The 18,435-nt window shown below is 39.4% G+C and overlaps 1 protein-coding gene across 14 annotated transcripts in view; it reads right to left on the reverse strand.

Moving 5' to 3' along the window:
* Mlip (muscular LMNA-interacting protein) overlaps window positions 1–18,435 on the reverse strand; it is a 247,723-nt gene that overhangs the window by 54,524 nt on the left and 174,764 nt on the right. For 12 of the 14 annotated variants that reach the window (XM_005377599.1, XM_005377597.1, XM_005377596.1 and 9 more), the window contains 2 exons: window positions 10,780–10,824; window positions 4,057–4,101 (listed from right to left, as the gene is read on the reverse strand). The exons of 1 other annotated variant lie outside the window; for it this stretch is intronic. In XM_005377599.1, coding sequence (XP_005377656.1) covers window positions 4,057–4,101; window positions 10,780–10,824 — 90 coding nt within the window. The remainder of the gene's footprint in view (window positions 1–4,056; window positions 4,102–10,779; window positions 10,825–18,435) is intronic. One more of the 14 variants, XM_013510882.1, reaches the window with a different exon arrangement.

Raw genomic sequence — 18,435 nt, forward strand, 5'->3', positions numbered from 1 at the left:
ATAATATATCTACAAGAATGAGAGAGATTGGTTATGTGTAAGTATGGAATGTTGACTGTAAGTGAATGAGACTATCCAGCTGAGTATTGACTTGATGCTTTTCCAAAAACATTTAATAATTATCATCACAGTTATATGAACATAAACATGCATAGGATTTCAGTCATTATAAGTCGTATCTCATAGCTCAAGAAATATTTTGGAGAATGTGCATAATATAAATCGGGAGATCGAAAGATTCCAAAGATTTGAGAAAACATAATAACATGACTTAAACCTGAGGAGGCGTGCATGATAAATGCTAACTCTTAAGTAAGTTATGTCAAGGAAAAACTGGTCAAGGAGAAAACGCCTGTGAGCTGGATGAAGACACCAGCTCCACATAAAAGCCTCCAGGGTGGAGTTGCCAGGCAGCTGACCTGAAGGGCCCCGTGGGCGCTGAGTCATGCAGGAAGGCAGGATGCGGAAGGCAGCACCTGAGGGCTGCAGAGCTCTCCTTTATGCTGTTCTGGTAAATTACATTTTGCTTTTTCTTCTATATAGTCAAGTGGCTTATTTTCTTAAATCAATTGTTGTCTCCTCTCTAGGTTCATTATTCCATCCAGGACAATGATAAATGTTTTATAATGGCATGAGGTTTAAAAAGCAAAAGCTTAATGTCATCTAAAGCAGGTGCACTGGTGCTGAGGAAGACCAGCACTTACCCATCTTGTCAAAACTAACCCGATTCCTGACTTGGAGCAAAGAAAGCTCACAGCCCTTGTTAGCACTGTGATGAAAAAGGTGGTCCTGGGAAGCTGTGCGAAGGTTTAACGGAGAGCTGGGATCAACCCTGTCCTCAGGCTGGCCGATGCAGGCGTAAAGCCTCTGCCCTCTGGCTGATCTGACCCAGTCTCCTTTCTATTAAGTAATCATACTTTGCAGACAGTGCAAACTGACAGGGAAAGCCACACGGAGGTGTCCAGTGAAAGTGACCCTCCCAGGGAGATCCACTCGCCCAACTTCTCCACCAGGTTTCTCTTATACTCTGAATTGTTTAAAGTAAGTAATCCAAGCTGTTTCTGGAGAGCCACACAAAATGGGGGTGAGCAGGCACACTGATCTCAGATCATCGACGACCACTCTAAGAACCTCCACAAATGGCTGCTCACACCATCGCCTCAGCAGGACGAATGTCCTCCTGTCTACAGGACCAGGTGGACAACGTCACGTGTTGTGATGTGTGAGCCTCACCACCTCTTTAGGTTGACAGAGCAGTGATCCAACCTCTACTTTATAGGTGGGAGGTCCCTGTCCAGCTGTGATCTACGGTACGACAGCTTAATAGAAGAGAAACTAGGACGGGTAAATTAGTACAAGGGTTCACAAAATGTTCGCCCGTGCTTAGTGCCAAGTCACTTGGTTTCCAGAGTAAATTATAAATATATCTGTGGATATATATTTCTATCTATATATTTTTCCGAGTGCTAGGACTCAAACCACAGCCTTGTGCAGGATCGGCAAGAACTCTACCACTCCTAGCACTCATCTATACCCCAAACTCACAATAAAAATATTTTAAGAATTAGGGTCATGGGCCTTTTTCCTTTGGAATGTGGACTGATACAGTTTCAATTAACAAGCAAAAACAAGTGAGCCAAGCTACAAATAAAAAAGCATGAAATGACATACCGTATCTTTCAAAAACTGAAATCACTGCAATCTGAGATTAATATTAAGTTTACATTATGATGGCAATTTGTCACGTTTACTTCAACTAATTATATTTTTCCCTGAAATAATACTTAAATAACTGTTATTAACTGCTTGTTTTATATAAAATATTATATTAATACTATTTTAAGTATATATAACTTAACTCATATATTATATATTCCTAATTATTTTCTTTTATATGCTGAACACTCATATACAGTCATACAAATAGTCACAGATATGTATGGTATAATCAGAATTACACGTCATGTCATCATATGTATATGTTATAAACCCAAACACATATGGCTTTGTATGACACAGTTTTGTTTTTCAGTGCCATTCCTATTTATTCATATTATCCAAACTTAATTTAATATGAAAAATGATTCATGATGCAAATTCATGATGGAAATTCACCCATGAAGATGAAAAAATGTATAATTTCATAAATAACCTTGCTTAAAAATAGCATACAATATTGCACTGACTTATTTCTACTTTGATGTATTCTATTTCCAGGAAGTATAAGTACAGGGTTAATGTCATAAAGTAGAAATCAAAGTGATTAAACTGAATAGCTATGTCAAGCCAAAAAATGTTCTCTTCTTGAGTGACAGACTCGCTTGGTAGTAATCCTTTCTCAAACCCACCTGTATCTCAAGGGAATTCTGAGATTAAAATTTAGTTTAAAACTTGGTTAAGAAATGTCTCAAATTCCTTAAAGAAAAGATCTAAAGTAAATGTGAAGAAATTATGATTAAAATCAGTCAAAGTAAGAGAGTTCACACAGGGTTGCTTTATTAGGCCAGAAAAGCAAAGTTTTTTGTATTATATTCACGAGTTTTTTTTTTTCTGTCTCATTTTTAGAAAGTATTTTATATATATCCCTGCATGCTCACATATACCTCATCAACATCTAAAAACCTGTTTTGTATACAACATCAAATAAAATTTCACATAAGGATGTTCACAGGATTCTTTCCATATATTACTCTCAATAAACAAATTCATCATCATTTTAAAAACTGAAAAGGTTATGGTAATATACCTACATCTAAAGTGGGAAGTATTCCATTATGTTGTGGCAGGGCTTGTTCCCATGGCAACTCCTTCATTCATCATATTGGTGACCAAGAATAACAGTTCTGGAGGGTTTGGAAATCACCTAATTGAATGATCTCCTTGTTCCACTGGAAACTGAGGCCCGGGCCCTCTGACTAGTGACTCAGCCCGTCAGGATCACACAGGAAGTACGAGCCGGGTATCTGACTCCCACCCAGTGCGTGTTCAAGACACTCTGCTGCCTCTTACTGTTCTAGCCAACTGACACTAAAGTCACACACATATATGCACACACACACGCACAAAAGGCATTCTACTGATACACATGTATAAACATGAGCATGCCTACATGCTTGTTTGAATCAAGCTATTTTAAGAATTAAACTGTATTTATGATTTTTCAGTGTTATAAATACAAATATGGTTGTCTTTTTGACAGCACACCAAAACAATTTTTTAAACAAGGAAAAAGTGAGTATTAAACCATGATCTTTTGTCTCCAGGTCTCAAAATGCAAGAAGCTGTAATATTTTAAACAATAAATTTTAAAGATATAAAGAAAATCTTTAACCAGTGATATTCAGAAAACTTATTTCTCAGGTTCAATTCACTGACCCTGTAAGAGTAAGAAACAGAACACACTATACTAAAAGGTAGTCCTTCTAGCTAATCTAATTTTTGTCTGTAAATAACAGTCTACAGTTTAGATCTGTGTTGCCCAAAGCAGCTTCTGTTGAGCCTGGCAGTGTGACTGGTTAGACTGAAATTTACTGGACATGTAAAATACACAGCAAATTTCAAAGACTTAGTGCTCTTCTCAAAAAACAATGTAAAACTCAATTTTACAGTACATGTTGAAATGACATTTATTTAGCATTAAGTATATTATTGAAATTAGTGTTAATGATTTTTTCAATGTCATTTCTCATTTCCAAACCCCAGGAAACTACATACTCAGCTGTGGGCTGTCCTGGAACCATTTTCGGGTCACTTTCATCAGGAAATGAATTCTCTCCTCTTACCTTCAGTAACATTTTTCTTCTTATCCAACCCAACCTCTCCGAACATTATCACCTGTGTACACTACCAGTGAGTGTGGTCTCTGGTTTATGTGTTTGTCAGCTGCAAAGCAATCAGTAAGCAGCTTCACTAAAACATCAGGAGTTTTTTGTTAGACAAGTAAGTGGACAACCTTATACGTAGTAAATTTATTCTCTATGCATTTTCTGTCAGGCAAACTTGTCTGGAAAAAGGAGACCCTTAGAAGTAGCTGGGGCTTAGCAGGAAGATACGTACCAGCTGACTCTCAGACACTGTAGAGGACGCCGAGGAGAGATTCGCCTGCAAAGTGCAAACATGGTACATATTTAGTGAAACAAATGATTTGGAAAAATAATACTCCTATATTCTCAAGTATTTGAGGCTATTTTATTATTGAAGCGATACATGTCCATTGTAGGATTTTGTAAAGCAAAATGGGAAAGAAGGCACCAAGAAATAATTTTTAGCAGTTGGGTCCGCTGCCCTGTAATACTCTCCCACGCATTCACTCAGCACAGTATGAACCAATACCACGTCTTACATACTGCCTTTCCTTCTCATCTTCTTCATGGAAGCATTATCACATAGCATCCAAAATGTTCAAGGTTACCTATTTCATTTTTTGTATACTCCAGGTTACTGAAATATAACAACAGTATTGATATGTATTACTGTTTGTGTCCAGATGTCCCCCCAAATCCTCATGCAGTCATGGGGGGAGCTTTTAGCGTTTATGATTGATTCATGGTGTGACTGTTACACCCACCCTGGGGTGGGCAGCCTGAATACAGCGTAAGGGAGGGAAAGAAGCCGCTTGCCACCACTCCTCCCTCTTGCTCTTGCTGCTTTTGCTGTTTTCCACTGCCATGAACTGTTGCCCTCTGTCATGTGCCACTCTGCCTTGGAGCCACCAAGTATGGACTGAAACCTCCACAGACTGTGAGCTAAATAAACCTTTCTTTCCTTAATTCTGGGAATCAGGTATTTTGTCTCAGTAACGAGAGAAAAGTAACCAAGACAATAGCTATATTTATTTACAACAAACTTTCAAAAAACAAATTTTTAAAGTATCTTTTCATAAAAAGCATGAGAACATTTTTACGACTTGGGAATGGTAATGATTTGGTCATAATATTATTTAGATGAAGGAGCAAGTTAGAACTGTTTCTTCATCATTGGTTCTTATATTTCACATCTTTCATCAGAATTTAAATTTCCTCTAAAAATTTTAATTTCTATGATAAGACATCTCTCTTAATAAATTTTTGGTGTTAAATATAGTATTCTTTGCTACAGGTACACGGTTGTGCAACAGGTATCAAGAACTTTGCCGAAGTGCTTAACTGAAAAGTTTTGCCTATTGATTAGTGCCTGCCCGGTTCTACCATCCCACAGCTCCCTTCCTCCTGATGTAAACACCATGAGAGTGCTCAAATCCTACTATCCTGGATTTGTCTGAAATGTTTTATTTTGTCCTGGCTCCTGAATACTGGTTCAAGTAGATGCAGAATTCTAAGCCAATAGTATCTTTCAGGCTTTTGAAGACACTATTCTTCAGGCTCAGGCTTCTGCTGCTGCTGTCACTCGCAAAGCCATGGGTGACTGGGTGGGTTGCCTGTCTGCACCTGTGGTTATCACTCAGTAGTTTTCTTCATGACACTTTTAAATTTCACTACAATGCACCTGACATGGTTACTGGAGGCCGGGGAGGTGGGCAGAGGGGACCAAAGGAAAAGGAGGCGATGTTGATGAAAACCACAAAGTTTCAGTTAGGCTGGAGGGAGAAGTCGTAGTGACCTCCTGCACTGCATGGTGACAGTAATTAATAAAAATATACTGCATGCCTCAAAATTACTAAAGTAGATTTTAACATTCCTATCACCAAAAATGGCAAACTGGTAAAGCAATGGGTGTGTTAATGAGCTTCGCCGAATCTTTCTATAACATTCATACAGAGCAAACATCATATTGCACCCCAGGCACACTTGTCAAATAAAAATAAATAGAAATTAATTTTTTAGAAGCTGATAGGACAGTGAAAAACTATGAACATCAAAATTTCTAACTTCAGAGAAAATTTGTTAAAGACTTAGGTCATATCGGGACTAAAGGTTAAAGACTGAGGAGAGAAGTGAGGGTTTGAAACTCATAGAAAAATAAATTATGACAAGGGCTCAGGAGACACTTCCAGCTCCCGGAGACCGAGCGCCAGAGGCACACAGAGAGCGGGCCCCACGCCTCGGTCCCTGTCTAACACTGCATTCCTCACAACGCACTTGTAACAAACTGCAGTGGGGTAACAAGGATGGAGCCCGAAGGGCGTCTCCTGCAGCCTCTTCCCTTCCTCCTCACTTGCAGAGCACAGGTGCTTGTCTTCCATGCCCCGCCCCTTTCTTCACACGCACACTTCAGAGGTATTTCTGAGCAAGTAAGAAGAGTAACAGATGAGAATGGTTGCTAGAGTGCAATTTATTACAGAACCTGTGTGCACCGTCCCTGTAACTCATCTGTGGCCTTCGAGTTCATCTAGGATCTCTTCTGTGCCCGTGTCACTGCCTGATCACTCCAGCATAGCAACGCTGCTCGGCATAGCAACAAGGAGAATGTGGGAACTGGCTACACTGGAGACCGTGACCTTTATCTTAGTATTTGTATGCGTAGTGGGAAACATCCTTAATAAAGTTGGACACATTTTTCAATATATTATGATATTTTGAAAGCAATATACTTCACTATAATGACATTTTCTGTCCCTCAAGTTCATCAAATGAGATCTAATGTGTACAGTACCTAATACTGAATAAGCTTGTCTCATTTATTTCCCTGGCACTTAAAAGTAATTCTTGAAATGTAGACAGTTTTGAAGTAAGGTGTTATCAATAGAATGTGATTCCAATCAACAGTTTTTGATAAGTTAGTAATAGACGCAAATACATGCTTCACTTTCCAATGTTGTTCTTTATTAAGAAAGCATATGTGATTTTGAATTATATGAATGAAATAAATTTATACTGGAAGCAGTTAATAAAAACAATAAAAATTTACAAAGGTAAGTATAATGCAAAGAAAAACATTCCCTTCCAATGCAAACAGAGTTAAAATAGAAGGAAATGAAAAATTTCACAGAAATACATTCTTTTACAAGGGAAAAACTATTCAAAATGAGCATCAATGAGAAATAATTGCTCATACATCACCTGACAAATTATGAGCTCACTTACATATAACGGAGAGATTGAATATCTTGGAAACAGTAAAGCACTATCATTTTAATGTTAATGTGATCAGGTATTAAATTATTCATTCCAAGTTTACACTAAAGTTTATCAGGGATTAAGATACACTTTAGACCAAGAGTGCAAATGGATCAAACTGTAGTATCTATATGTACATATACATACTGATGGCAGAGGTTTTGACGGAAAGCAGATCTGGGTTGGAACTTGCCTACTCTCTGACTTCTGAGACTTGTTTTCTCCCTGTATGAAGTAGACTTTTATAATATAGCACCCATCTCCTAGCAGTGTGACTTAAGTAAGATAATTAAGATTTATTTGCAAGTTAAGGGTTCAAAACACTAGTTATTATTATTGAACAAAGTACCTCTTTAAAAAGATAAAGTGCATAGCAAGATCCAGTTTCAAAAAACAAAATGAAAATTAAAAGGTGAACTGAAATACTTAGTCAACTCTGCAAGTGACAGTAGCCACCAACTCCACATGAACCTAACGCCATTTCCCTTACACCTAAGAGCATCTCAATTAGACTATTTTAAAAGAGCCTGCAACGTAAGCATAGTAGAAGTGGAGGAAAATCTTGCCTTTAGCTAGTCCAAACCCATGGTACTTCTACTGGCCCTGGCTTATCCGAAAACAAACTGAACTATCACAGTACGTTCCACAGAGCACTAAAGAAACATTTTTCACTGATTTGCTTTCCTTTTTTCCTTTTTTCTTTCTTTGAGGCAAATAATCCTTCACCAAAGGCCCATAGAAAGGAATTCATCAACAATTTCTTTTTAATTAACCCGTCCCAGACACACAGGAAATCTACTGATACACTGAAAATTAACGCCTTTGTTTTACCATCAGTCAGTTCTCTGCTGAGCTCTCCTCTGTTTCTACAACATCTTGCTCGTTTACCATTTAATTATTTACTGTCTGTCTCCTCTCTTGGCATGTGTGCTTCTGACTAGAAACCTCAGCTCTGTCTCACACCTCCCACCCCGGAGACTCAAAGACTGGTATGGACACTCCACAAATACGTGTTGAGTTGGGGAACAAAATCGGGTAACTGAAAAGCACAGCCAGAGAACGCTGACTAGTTCTCCTAGTAACAACCCATGCCGCACACGTGAAACGCTTTCTGAGCCTCAGGCTTTGGGGCTGGCACTGCCGACCTCTCAGGCTCTCCTCAAGTGTGCCAGCTCGCTTTCTGCGCTTTAATTTGCCCAGCCTCCTCTGCGTCCCTGGAGCCGGCAGACTGCGCGAGCTCTGCTTCTGAACCTAACCTGAGAATCTCTGCAAAGGCCATGACACACCGAGTCTCCACAGGCGCACACTCAAAGACGTCTTCTTCCTCCCAAGTTGTGAAGAGCGTCGATGAAATGCTAAAATCTGTAAGTCCACAGACTTTTCAGATTTGCTTTTCAGTTTGCGTGGGAGAAAGGAGAAAAATACTGTGAGAAATTAAGTGAAAACTGTTCAACTCATACTAAAGGTGGAACAGCATCCTGTAGCTCAGCTAATGTAAAATTTCTAAGAAACTTTAAAATGTTGTCTTGGTTACTTTTCTCTCGTTGCTGGGAGAAAGTACTTGATGCCCAAAATTAAGGAAGGAAAGGTTTATTTTGCTTACAGTTTGTGGAGTTTTCAGTCCATACTTGGCAGGTTACAAGGCAGAGTGGCACATGGCAGAGGGCAACAGCTCAGGGCAGCAGAACACAGCAAAAACAACAAGCACAAAAGGGAGGCCACAAGCAGCCTCTTCCTCTCCCTTACATATGCAAACTATCCACCCCAGGGCTGGTGCAGCTCTCACACCCATAATCAGTCAAACTCTAAAAGCCTGCCCCATGGCCGCATGAGGCTTTGGGGGGACACACAGACACAAACCATGACAAATGTCCTTTTCTAAAAATCAGGACATACTGTATTTAAGACAGATGGTTCACATAAGATCAAAACCTATAGTGAAAGTGAACATCTATTCTAAAATTTCATTTTTTCTTCTCAAAATAAGTGTATTGTTTGTCTCAAAAGAAATGTATCAGTGAGTATTTAGTAAACGTAATAAGCAAGTGCTTCCAAGTGTGTTATCTGAGTTGGCACCAAAAAACACGAGGGTCCATAAACAGAGCAAGAGCCAAAATGTCAAGGAATAAGAGAAAGTAAAAACCCAAAGTTTCTCACTCAGGGAGCAGAACTTAATTAAGGTCAAGAATATTATCTGAATCAGAGTTTATGTTTGTTCTAGTCTATACTGAACAATGATGATTCAGAATGAACTTGGAATGATCCAAGTGCTCTTACAAAAGTCATGGGTTGAAAAGTTAACCTATTTTTATTAAGTCTGATATTTGATTGAAAAGAGAATAATTTGAAATCATCTTCAGCTGTAGAGATCAAAGCCCCCCTCTAGAACTATTCCAGTTGCTATCAAATTGAGAGTCCCCAAGGAAGACGGGTAGGAGCAAGGGCCCTTCTGAACTTACTGAAAATTAGAGTCATCAGAGGCACTTTGCTAAGTGATAGCAGTAGATGAGAAAAGAAGGGAGAAACCAGAACATTCTAGCTGCTTTTTTTGGGTCTGGCCCTTGGATCTATAGGGTGGATTAGTCATGAAAAATTGTAGAGACATTTTTAAAGAATTTTCTCTTCTTGCATCCACTAAAGCAACAAGCAACTCAAATTGTGACTCTTCTAGATGGACTGGGGAAACAGGAAGGAGAAAGTTTGAACAGAAGTAAAAGTAAAGGAAATGGGAAAATAGGAGGAACTATTATTTACTGAGCAATTCCTGTGTGTCAGAACACATTAAGGGCTTTTCAGGCAGTGACTAACACTAATCTTACATAAACCAAGTAAGAAAATTAGCATCATCATTTATACTTGAAAAATAAAGGCACAGCAAGGTATAATATATGATTTTCCCAGGGCCACGCAGTTATCTAGAAGCGCCACTGCAATTTAAACTTGGATCTAGTCTACCAAATGCCGCTACTCCTTTTAAGTATTACTCCAAAGGGCTTCCAATAATAATGAAAAATAACAGTGAAAGCTTCCAGGAAATGCTCTGAGCAGCGTTCCTGCCCCCATCCTGTAAGCATGACTTCCTGAATGTGATAAAATTTAGTAATTTTTCTGTGTTCATTATTTGCCTTAGGGAAATTCAAGTGAAGGCAGAAATGTATAAACTGCAGCGATAATACGGCAAAAAATACACATATAATAACTACTTGTTCTTGACGACAATAACAAAAACTACAGATTAGAAAAAATAATGTGTAGTTTGAAAGGAATAAACTACCAATTTGTTTCAGACTGAAAACCAAACTGAACTTTAATAATTCAGAATGAACTTGGAATGACTCAAATGCTCTCACAAAAGTTATGGGTTGAAAAGTTAACCTAATTTTATTAAGTCTGATATTTGATTGAAAAGAAAATAATTTGAAATTATCTTCAACTGTAGAGATCAAAGCCTCCCTCTAGAACTATTCCAGTTGATATCAAATTGAAAGTCCCCAAGGAAGAGGGGGTAGGAGCAAGGGCCCTTCTGAACCTACTGAAAAGGAGGGTAATCAGAGGCACCTTGCTAAGTGACTGCTGAGGAAACAATCTTGTTTCCAGTAAAATGTGTTTGGTCCCTGTATAGACCCCTTTCCATTTATGGAGACACCAATAATGGAATGACTGTGCAAGTGAGTCCACTCAACCACCCACAAAAGAACAGTATGTGTAATTATAAGGTACTTACATACTTCGTTTCTCGACCAGCCGCTCTTGGAAGAGATGGAGGAGTCTGTATGAAAATAAAAGTAATTATACTTCTAAAAAAATCAGTAAATAAAAGGAAATTCAGCTTCTAGCGTAAGTTCATCTTTTTTTCTTTGAGATTTTCTAACTGTCCCTCCTGTACCTTGCAAATTATTTTTTAAACTGTATTGCTCTGATTTTCTTTTCATTACTGTTACCTAACAGCTTTCTGGCAATTTCCCTTTAGATACTGGTGATGCTAGTTTAAGGATCATAACAGTTCTTTAACATTTCTACAATAACTTTTGACTTTCAAAATTCACGCAGAAGTCTCTTCTCTTTCAATTCTTTGAGTTGCTCAAAACCAGATACTCACATTCACTCTACTTCAGCCATTCCCTTCCAAAGCTATTCCCAAACTTCACCAATAACATGGAAAACCAAAACCTCAGTAATCTTCATCAGAGTCACTCTTCACGCTCCTCCTCTTACCCATGTCTGAACTTCTCTAATACGCCTGATCCGCTTTGCTGGGCCAGCCAAACCCTAACCCAACCAGCCTCACTTTGGCTTTGTTAGGCTGTACTTATACGTCACATTCTCATATTTAATACTTTCATTCATTTTGTGCGTCTCTCTCTCTTCTTGTGACAAGTTTACTTGTACAACAACAAGAACGAGAACTCACAATGGACCTTATCACATTTTTCTCCTGTATTTGTGCCTGAGAAGAAGAAAAACATTCCCAGGGAAACTCTCTCAAATATACTAATTGATTTTATTTTAAACCAATGATTTGCACCGGGTGCAGTGGCGCACACCTCTATGCCCAGCACTCGGGGGAGGCTGAGGCAGGAGGATCATTGTGAGTTCCTGACCAGCCTGGGCTATAAAGTGAGCTCAAGACCAGCCTGAACTGCATAGCAAGACCTTGTCTCAAATAAAAAAAAAAAAAGGCAATGATTTTCAACTTCAAAACCACATAGGAAGCCCCGTTTGCTTTCTTGTAGAGGCTCACTTTCTGAGACAAGACGGCAGTTCTACTCACTCACCTATTCAGTGAATGTTTACTGGGTATTTACTGTATGACACTCTTCTGCTCCCTTGGGAATTATTAGTAAACAAAGGAGATGAAGACATTCTACCCTTGTGGAGCTTATACTCTATTAGGAACAAAACACAATGAAATAATAAGTAAAATATAAGCTAAATTGTGATAGGTGCAATAAAAATTAGAAATAATATGAAATAGTATTATAATAGAAATAATATGAAATAATATTATTAATAGAAACAATAGTAGAAATAATATGAATCTTAGGGGAGTATATTCTTCCAGAGGAAATTATCTTTGCCTCCTCCAAACACCTTGTGCTTTCCTAGGCCACCTGGATGGTAAGAAGGCCACAGGTGCTGGGTGATTACATTTTGAATAGGTGCGTGTAGATAAGATGACTTTTGAACACAGAATTAAAAGAGCTGAGGGAGTTGGCTCTGTGATAAAGAGTGTTCCCACAGGAGAAAATAAAATTTCCTGTGAGGACTCCCACCCTTGAGAACTGCGGACAGGGAATTCAAAGCAGTCCTTCCATGAGGGGCGTTCAAAAGTAGAGCAAAATATTAAAAATATTTTATCAAAGGTATCAGTGAGCTTAAAGAAGAGGGAACAATTACTGGGCAAAATGAAAACAAGGCAGGAATCTGAAGAGAGAGCTAGAAGTCTGAGCCCTGGAGACATTCACAAGCAGTGATGGGCTGTGTGAAAACTTGTTCTTCTGAGTTGATATCTCAGATGTACGGGGAGATAAACGTGAGATACCAGAACAGGACCTGCCAAGACTATATTGAGGCTTGAAAGTAGGAATGATCCAAAAGATTCCAATTAGTATTCAGCCTGGCCTCAAGTTATTTGGAGATGTCTAGAAAATATAATCTCAAGGCCTTAAATTAAGGCAATGCTTCTTTGCAAGGGTTCCAGTATCTGACAGAGCAAAGGAAAGACTCATATAATATCACCTGAGGTCTTGAATAATTCCTATAAATGAATTTTCACATAGAGTACCTAGCACACAATCAGATTCCAGTGCAAAAAGAGATAGGACAAAATGTAAATGAGGATGAGCAGGAATAATAAACAAAGCAGGGAAGACTGAGAGTCCAGAAATTTGTTTTCTCAGAATCAGGCAGATAAATAGTCACACTTAACCATGTTGTTTGGAAGATAAAAGTTAAGCTTGCAAATTTTCATAAAATGTAATAAAATTATTTGGAAAAGGACTACACAAATATGCTAGTTTGGTCCCTGCAAAGCACAGCACACAGGCCGCTCGGGGCTGAAGCAGAGTTAAGAGTCAGAGAACAAATCATGGACGTGTGGAGGGCCCGATGTGAAGACCTCTTAGGACCGTGAGCACAGGGCTTCTCTTCTGATGGAAATGTGTGCGCACTGCTGGTGTCGGGAGGAGGAGGGTCACAACTGGACTCATTCTTTAACAGAGCTCTCGGGTCTGCTTAAAGTAGGGTTCAGCAAAGACACAGGGAAGGAGCTACTGGGCTATCCAGTGAAACAGGATGAGGGTGCGGCAGTGCAGTCGGTGTGAAATAATCACCTTCTACATATACTTTGAAGTCACAGCAACAAGATTTCTAAAAGAAGAGATGTGGGATTTGAGAGAAAGAGAAGAATAAAATTGTCAGAAAGATTCTGTGTTAAGCAAATGAAAGATTGCTCTTCTATCAGGGATATGGGAAGGGAGTATATGGAGTCATTTTTGCCAGAGTAAATCAAGATTTTACCTTTATATGCACTGAATCTGTCACATGTTATACATCTAGACAGAAAGAAAGACTGGGTGGTGGGAGCCTGGCACTTAGGAGAGAATTCTGAGTTAAAGATAAACATTTGAAAGTTGTTGGCATATAACTGGTTTTCAAAACATGAGAGTGTGTGAGAATACCAACGGGATAAATACAGAGAGAACGGAGAAGTCTAAGTCCTGACCCAACATTAGCAGATTAGGAAGAAGACAGTGAAGCATCCAAGATGACTAAGACGTAATAATGAAAAGTGTGAACATCGTGTTCTCTGTTCTCCATCACAGCTTCTGCTGACTCTGCCCTGAGCCTTCCTACAGGCACTGGAAGACAAGAGAGAAAGCAGAGCTGCAGGGAAAGCACAGGTAAGGGTCACCGTGGCAGGCGGTCACATGCTGGGGCACATGCTCCTCCTACTCTGGAAAAAGTAAATAAACCTCACTGACACTGGCAAATCCTAGGACCCAGGTTTCCTATCTGCCACTTCAGGCACCAGACACACCTGCAGCCCAGTTAGCTGACATGCCTAGAGAAATCTGAGTTTCCGCAGAAAAAGAATAAACTCACTGAAAAATGTGAAAGAAAACAACTGCACAACATCCTGTCCCTCAGTGTTTACCTAAGAGAAGTAAACACATACATTCACCCCAAATCTTATTCACAAACCTTTTTAGTATCTGTATCAGGTTCAAATTAGAACTAACCCAATCTTACAGGAACTGGTGAGCAGATAAAGAATGGCATAGTAAACAAGATGCTCTACTGATACCAGAAACAGCATTACCAAATGCCTTCCACATGGCATAGGCTCAAAAGACTGCTGACTATCGGGTTCTGCTTATGTTTTTCTTGAAAGACAAATATGTAGGGAGAAGAAATAGATGGCTGTCAAGTACTTGGAGTAAAGGCGGATACACCACCCCTGACAGCAGAAGCCAGCACTCTCATCTACCGTAAGTTAACATGAGGGCTACCTAAGTGTCTATACAAAAATCAGAGATCTCTTTGTTTTTGTTAAGGGTGTTTCATGAGTGCTTTCTAAGGTTTGTAACTATTGTCAAGGTGAAATAGTTGTTGCCCTCAACTGGTTTTCTCTGTATGCCAATATCTGGATTGCCTGGGGCCATAAACAACACTGTAACCCATTCTCCAAGAGCCAGGCTCTGGGTCAAAGAAGCTGCACCCAGTAGCCAGCCATGGCAAAGGGCTGACTCCACAACAAAGCCACATCACAGTCACCAGCACACCCCAGGACAGAAAACAAACAAAAACCACAGAAACATGAGAAGACAAGGCAGCAAAATACCTTAAAAACCCCCACTCCCCCAAAGCTTTTCCAAGGAGCACTGAGGAAAAGGCAATCACAGGCCACATAGCAGAAATAACTGAAAGGATATCGGTGTAGGTAATAAAACAGTTCAATAAGGTATTTGGCAAATTCAAAGAAGATGTAACTGAACAGATAATGATTGTAATGAAAAAATGATCAGCAAATCCAAACAAGACACTAACAAAAATCTAAGGAGCTAAGGAAAGAGATGCAAAACATGAAGGTCAGCATGAAAAAGGAAGGAGTCCATAAAAAAACTCCCAACAGAAACCCAGGAGATTAAAACTACAACTGAAAGTATGGGGAGCAGAAGGGAGGACAGAGTGTCAAGTCCAGAACACAGGAGTGTGGCTAGCAACCAGTTACTGAGAGATACTTTAAAAACAACAGAGAACATGAAAAATGGACCCAGCAGCTGCCAGACTGCTCAAAGGAGACTCAGGTAAGAATACTGGAATGAATGAAATAGCAGAAGACATCTCAAAGGGCATGTTTACAGAAGTAATGGCAAAAAATTTTCCAGACTTGGAGAAAGAATTTACCGTACACATAAGTGAGACATACGGAATCTCAAATAGCCATGATCAGAAAAAAAAATTACACACCACATCGTAATTAAAATACCAGAAATCCAACAAAAGAACAGAATTTTAAAAACTGTTAGAAAAATGGAACAAATTACCTATAAAGAAGAACTCATTAGAATTACAGCAGACTTCTCAACACAAAACTTTAAGGCAAGGAGAGCTTGCAATGAAGTGTTTCAAGCCCTAAAGGAAAACAACTTCCAAACCACGCTGATATATCCTGCGAAATTATATTTCAAAATTGAAGGAAAAATAAGGTATTTCCGTGACAAAGAGCACCTAAAGAAATTCATGATCACCAAACCAATACTGCAAAAAGTTCTCAAGGATATCCTAGAAAGAGACAGGGGACCTAGTAGTGCCAAAATGTCCACTAGGACAAATGCACCAAGGAGAGCTACCAATTTAGTAGAGTGGAAAAAATCCATACAACATCAGGAAAATAATACGTAGAGGAAAGTACAAATTCAAGGTATCATTACTTGCAGATGACATGATTGTCTACTTGTAAGATCCAGAAATATTCCACCAGGACTCCCAGAACTAATAACCAAATGCAGCAACATAGCAGGATACAAAATAAACACTCAAAACTCAATAGCATTCCTATATATTAATAATGAACTCAGAAGGAAACTAGGAAAACAGTAGCATTCATGATGGCAGTAAGAAAAATTAAACACTTAGGAATTAACCTAACCAAGGAAGTGAAAGACCTCTACAGTGACAATCACATTACTCTGGAGAAGGAAATCTAGGAGGACATCAGGAAATGAAAAGATACACCATCTCTGGACAGGCAGAATCAATATAATCAAAATGGCTATACTTCAAAAACTGACATATAGATTTAATGCCATTTCAATCAAAATACCAAAGCATTTCTCACAGATGATCTAGAGAAAACAATCCCAAAATTTGTATGGACCCAGAATACCAAAAGCTATCCCAGCAACAACAGCAAACATAAAGGCATCACAATCCCAGGTTTGAAGTTATACTACAAAGTTACTCTTGCTAAAGCAGCATCATACTGACAGAGAAACAGACATAAGAATCAATGGAGTAGAACAGAGAAAGCAAACGCTACCCCAGGCACCTTCAGCTATTTGATCTTTGACAAAAGGACCAAATAAACTGTAAGATAGATCACTTCTTTAATATATGGGGCTAGGAAAATTGGATAGCCACATGCAGAAGACTGAGTCTAGACCCACATATCTCACTCACCATATACTTAACTAAAGCCAAAAGAGATCAAAAACCTAATGCTAAAACAGACACACTTAAACTGCTGGAAAATAAAATAGGTAAAACTCTTGAAAACCTAAGTATAGACAAGGACCTTCTGAACAGAACCCCAGTGCCAAAAGAAATAATACTGAGAATCAACAAGTGGGATCACAGCAAATTAAAAAGCTGATCCATATCAAAGGAAACCACCATCAGAATGAAGACACAACCTACAGAATGAGAAAAAACACTTGCCAGCTATTTCTCACACACAGATTACCATCTAGAATAAAGAACTCAAAAAATTAGACCCCCCAGAAATTAGGCCTAATCAAAAAATTGGCAACTGAAATGAATAGACACTTCTCAGAAGAAAAAGTATAAATGGCCAATAAATACATGAAAAAGTGCTGAACATTGTTGAACATTCAAGAAATACAAATTAAAACTACACTGAGATATCACCTTACTCCAGAAAGAATGGCTATCTAAAGAAATCAAAAATCACACATGCTGGTGAGGTTGTGGGGGAAAGGATATAAATAGCACAACCACTATGAAAATTAGGATGGATACTCCTCAAAAAACTAAAACTAGAAATTCCATTAGACCAATCTATTCCCTTTCTAGGTATCTTACCAAAAGAGTTAAATCATATTATATGGATACATGAATACCCATATTTACAGCAGCACAAATTATAATAGCTAGATCTTGAAAATAGTATATATATCTATCAACAGATGAAGAAAATGTGGCATTTACACACAATGCAGTACTACTCTGCCATAAAGAGGAACCTGAGGCATTTGCAAGTAAATGGATGCAATTTGAGAACATAATGTTAAGTGAAGAGATCAAGAAAAAGTATAAACATAGGCCACACGCGCCCTGCGCCAAGACAGCAAGTACTCCGGTAGCTGCAGGGCTTGTGGGTTCGAGTCTGTGCTCAATCCACACCACCATGATTCCCAGCTGAAACGCGCGGAGAGAGCCAGGTACTTCCCATCTAATCCCTGAGGGCAGAATGTGCAAACAAGGACCCCACGGATATTACAGACTGAGTCGCTGTGGCAGCAGAGAGGAGGTCTGGACTGAGAGGCCCAGGGGACTTCTCTGGCTGGGGGCTCGTTGAGCAGGCTCTCTGAGCCCCACGTGCCCTGTGCAGAGAGAGCAAGTACTCCAGGAGCTGCAGGGCCCGTGGATTTGAGTCTGTGCTTTGCCTTTGCCCAGAACCTCTAGCGAGTCGAAGGCTAGAGAAGTCTGTGATTGCTACCCATCTGGGCTGCATCTGGTTCCTGTATGAGTCCTGAACTGACTGGAGACATAGATTTAGGTGGTTCACAACCGTAGACCCTGCAGTTTGTGTCTGAATTATGCCTGTACCCTAAACTGCCTGGAGACATAGGTCCACTGGACCGGGATTGTCGCACAACTGCAACCTGAGTCAGGTTGTGCACATGCACTGAACTTCAATGGGATGCTGGATCAGAAGGTCGGCCATCAACTGACACCAGGGCCCGAGTCTGAGAACGGGCATAACCACATATAAATCAAAAACTGCTGGAAAACCCGAGACTAAGTAGCACTACTCAGAGGTCACCCAGAGGCAAACCTGAACAACAGGAAAAATAGGAACACTAGTGGTCTGGGCTGTGCAGCTACTGAAGAGGGAAACTGAGCTTTCTGCAAC

The sequence above is a fragment of the Chinchilla lanigera genome, unplaced genomic scaffold, assembly GCF_000276665.1.
Source record: "Chinchilla lanigera isolate Chin_1 unplaced genomic scaffold, ChiLan1.0 scaffold00010, whole genome shotgun sequence".
NCBI classification, from domain to species: Eukaryota; Metazoa; Chordata; class Mammalia; order Rodentia; family Chinchillidae; genus Chinchilla; species Chinchilla lanigera.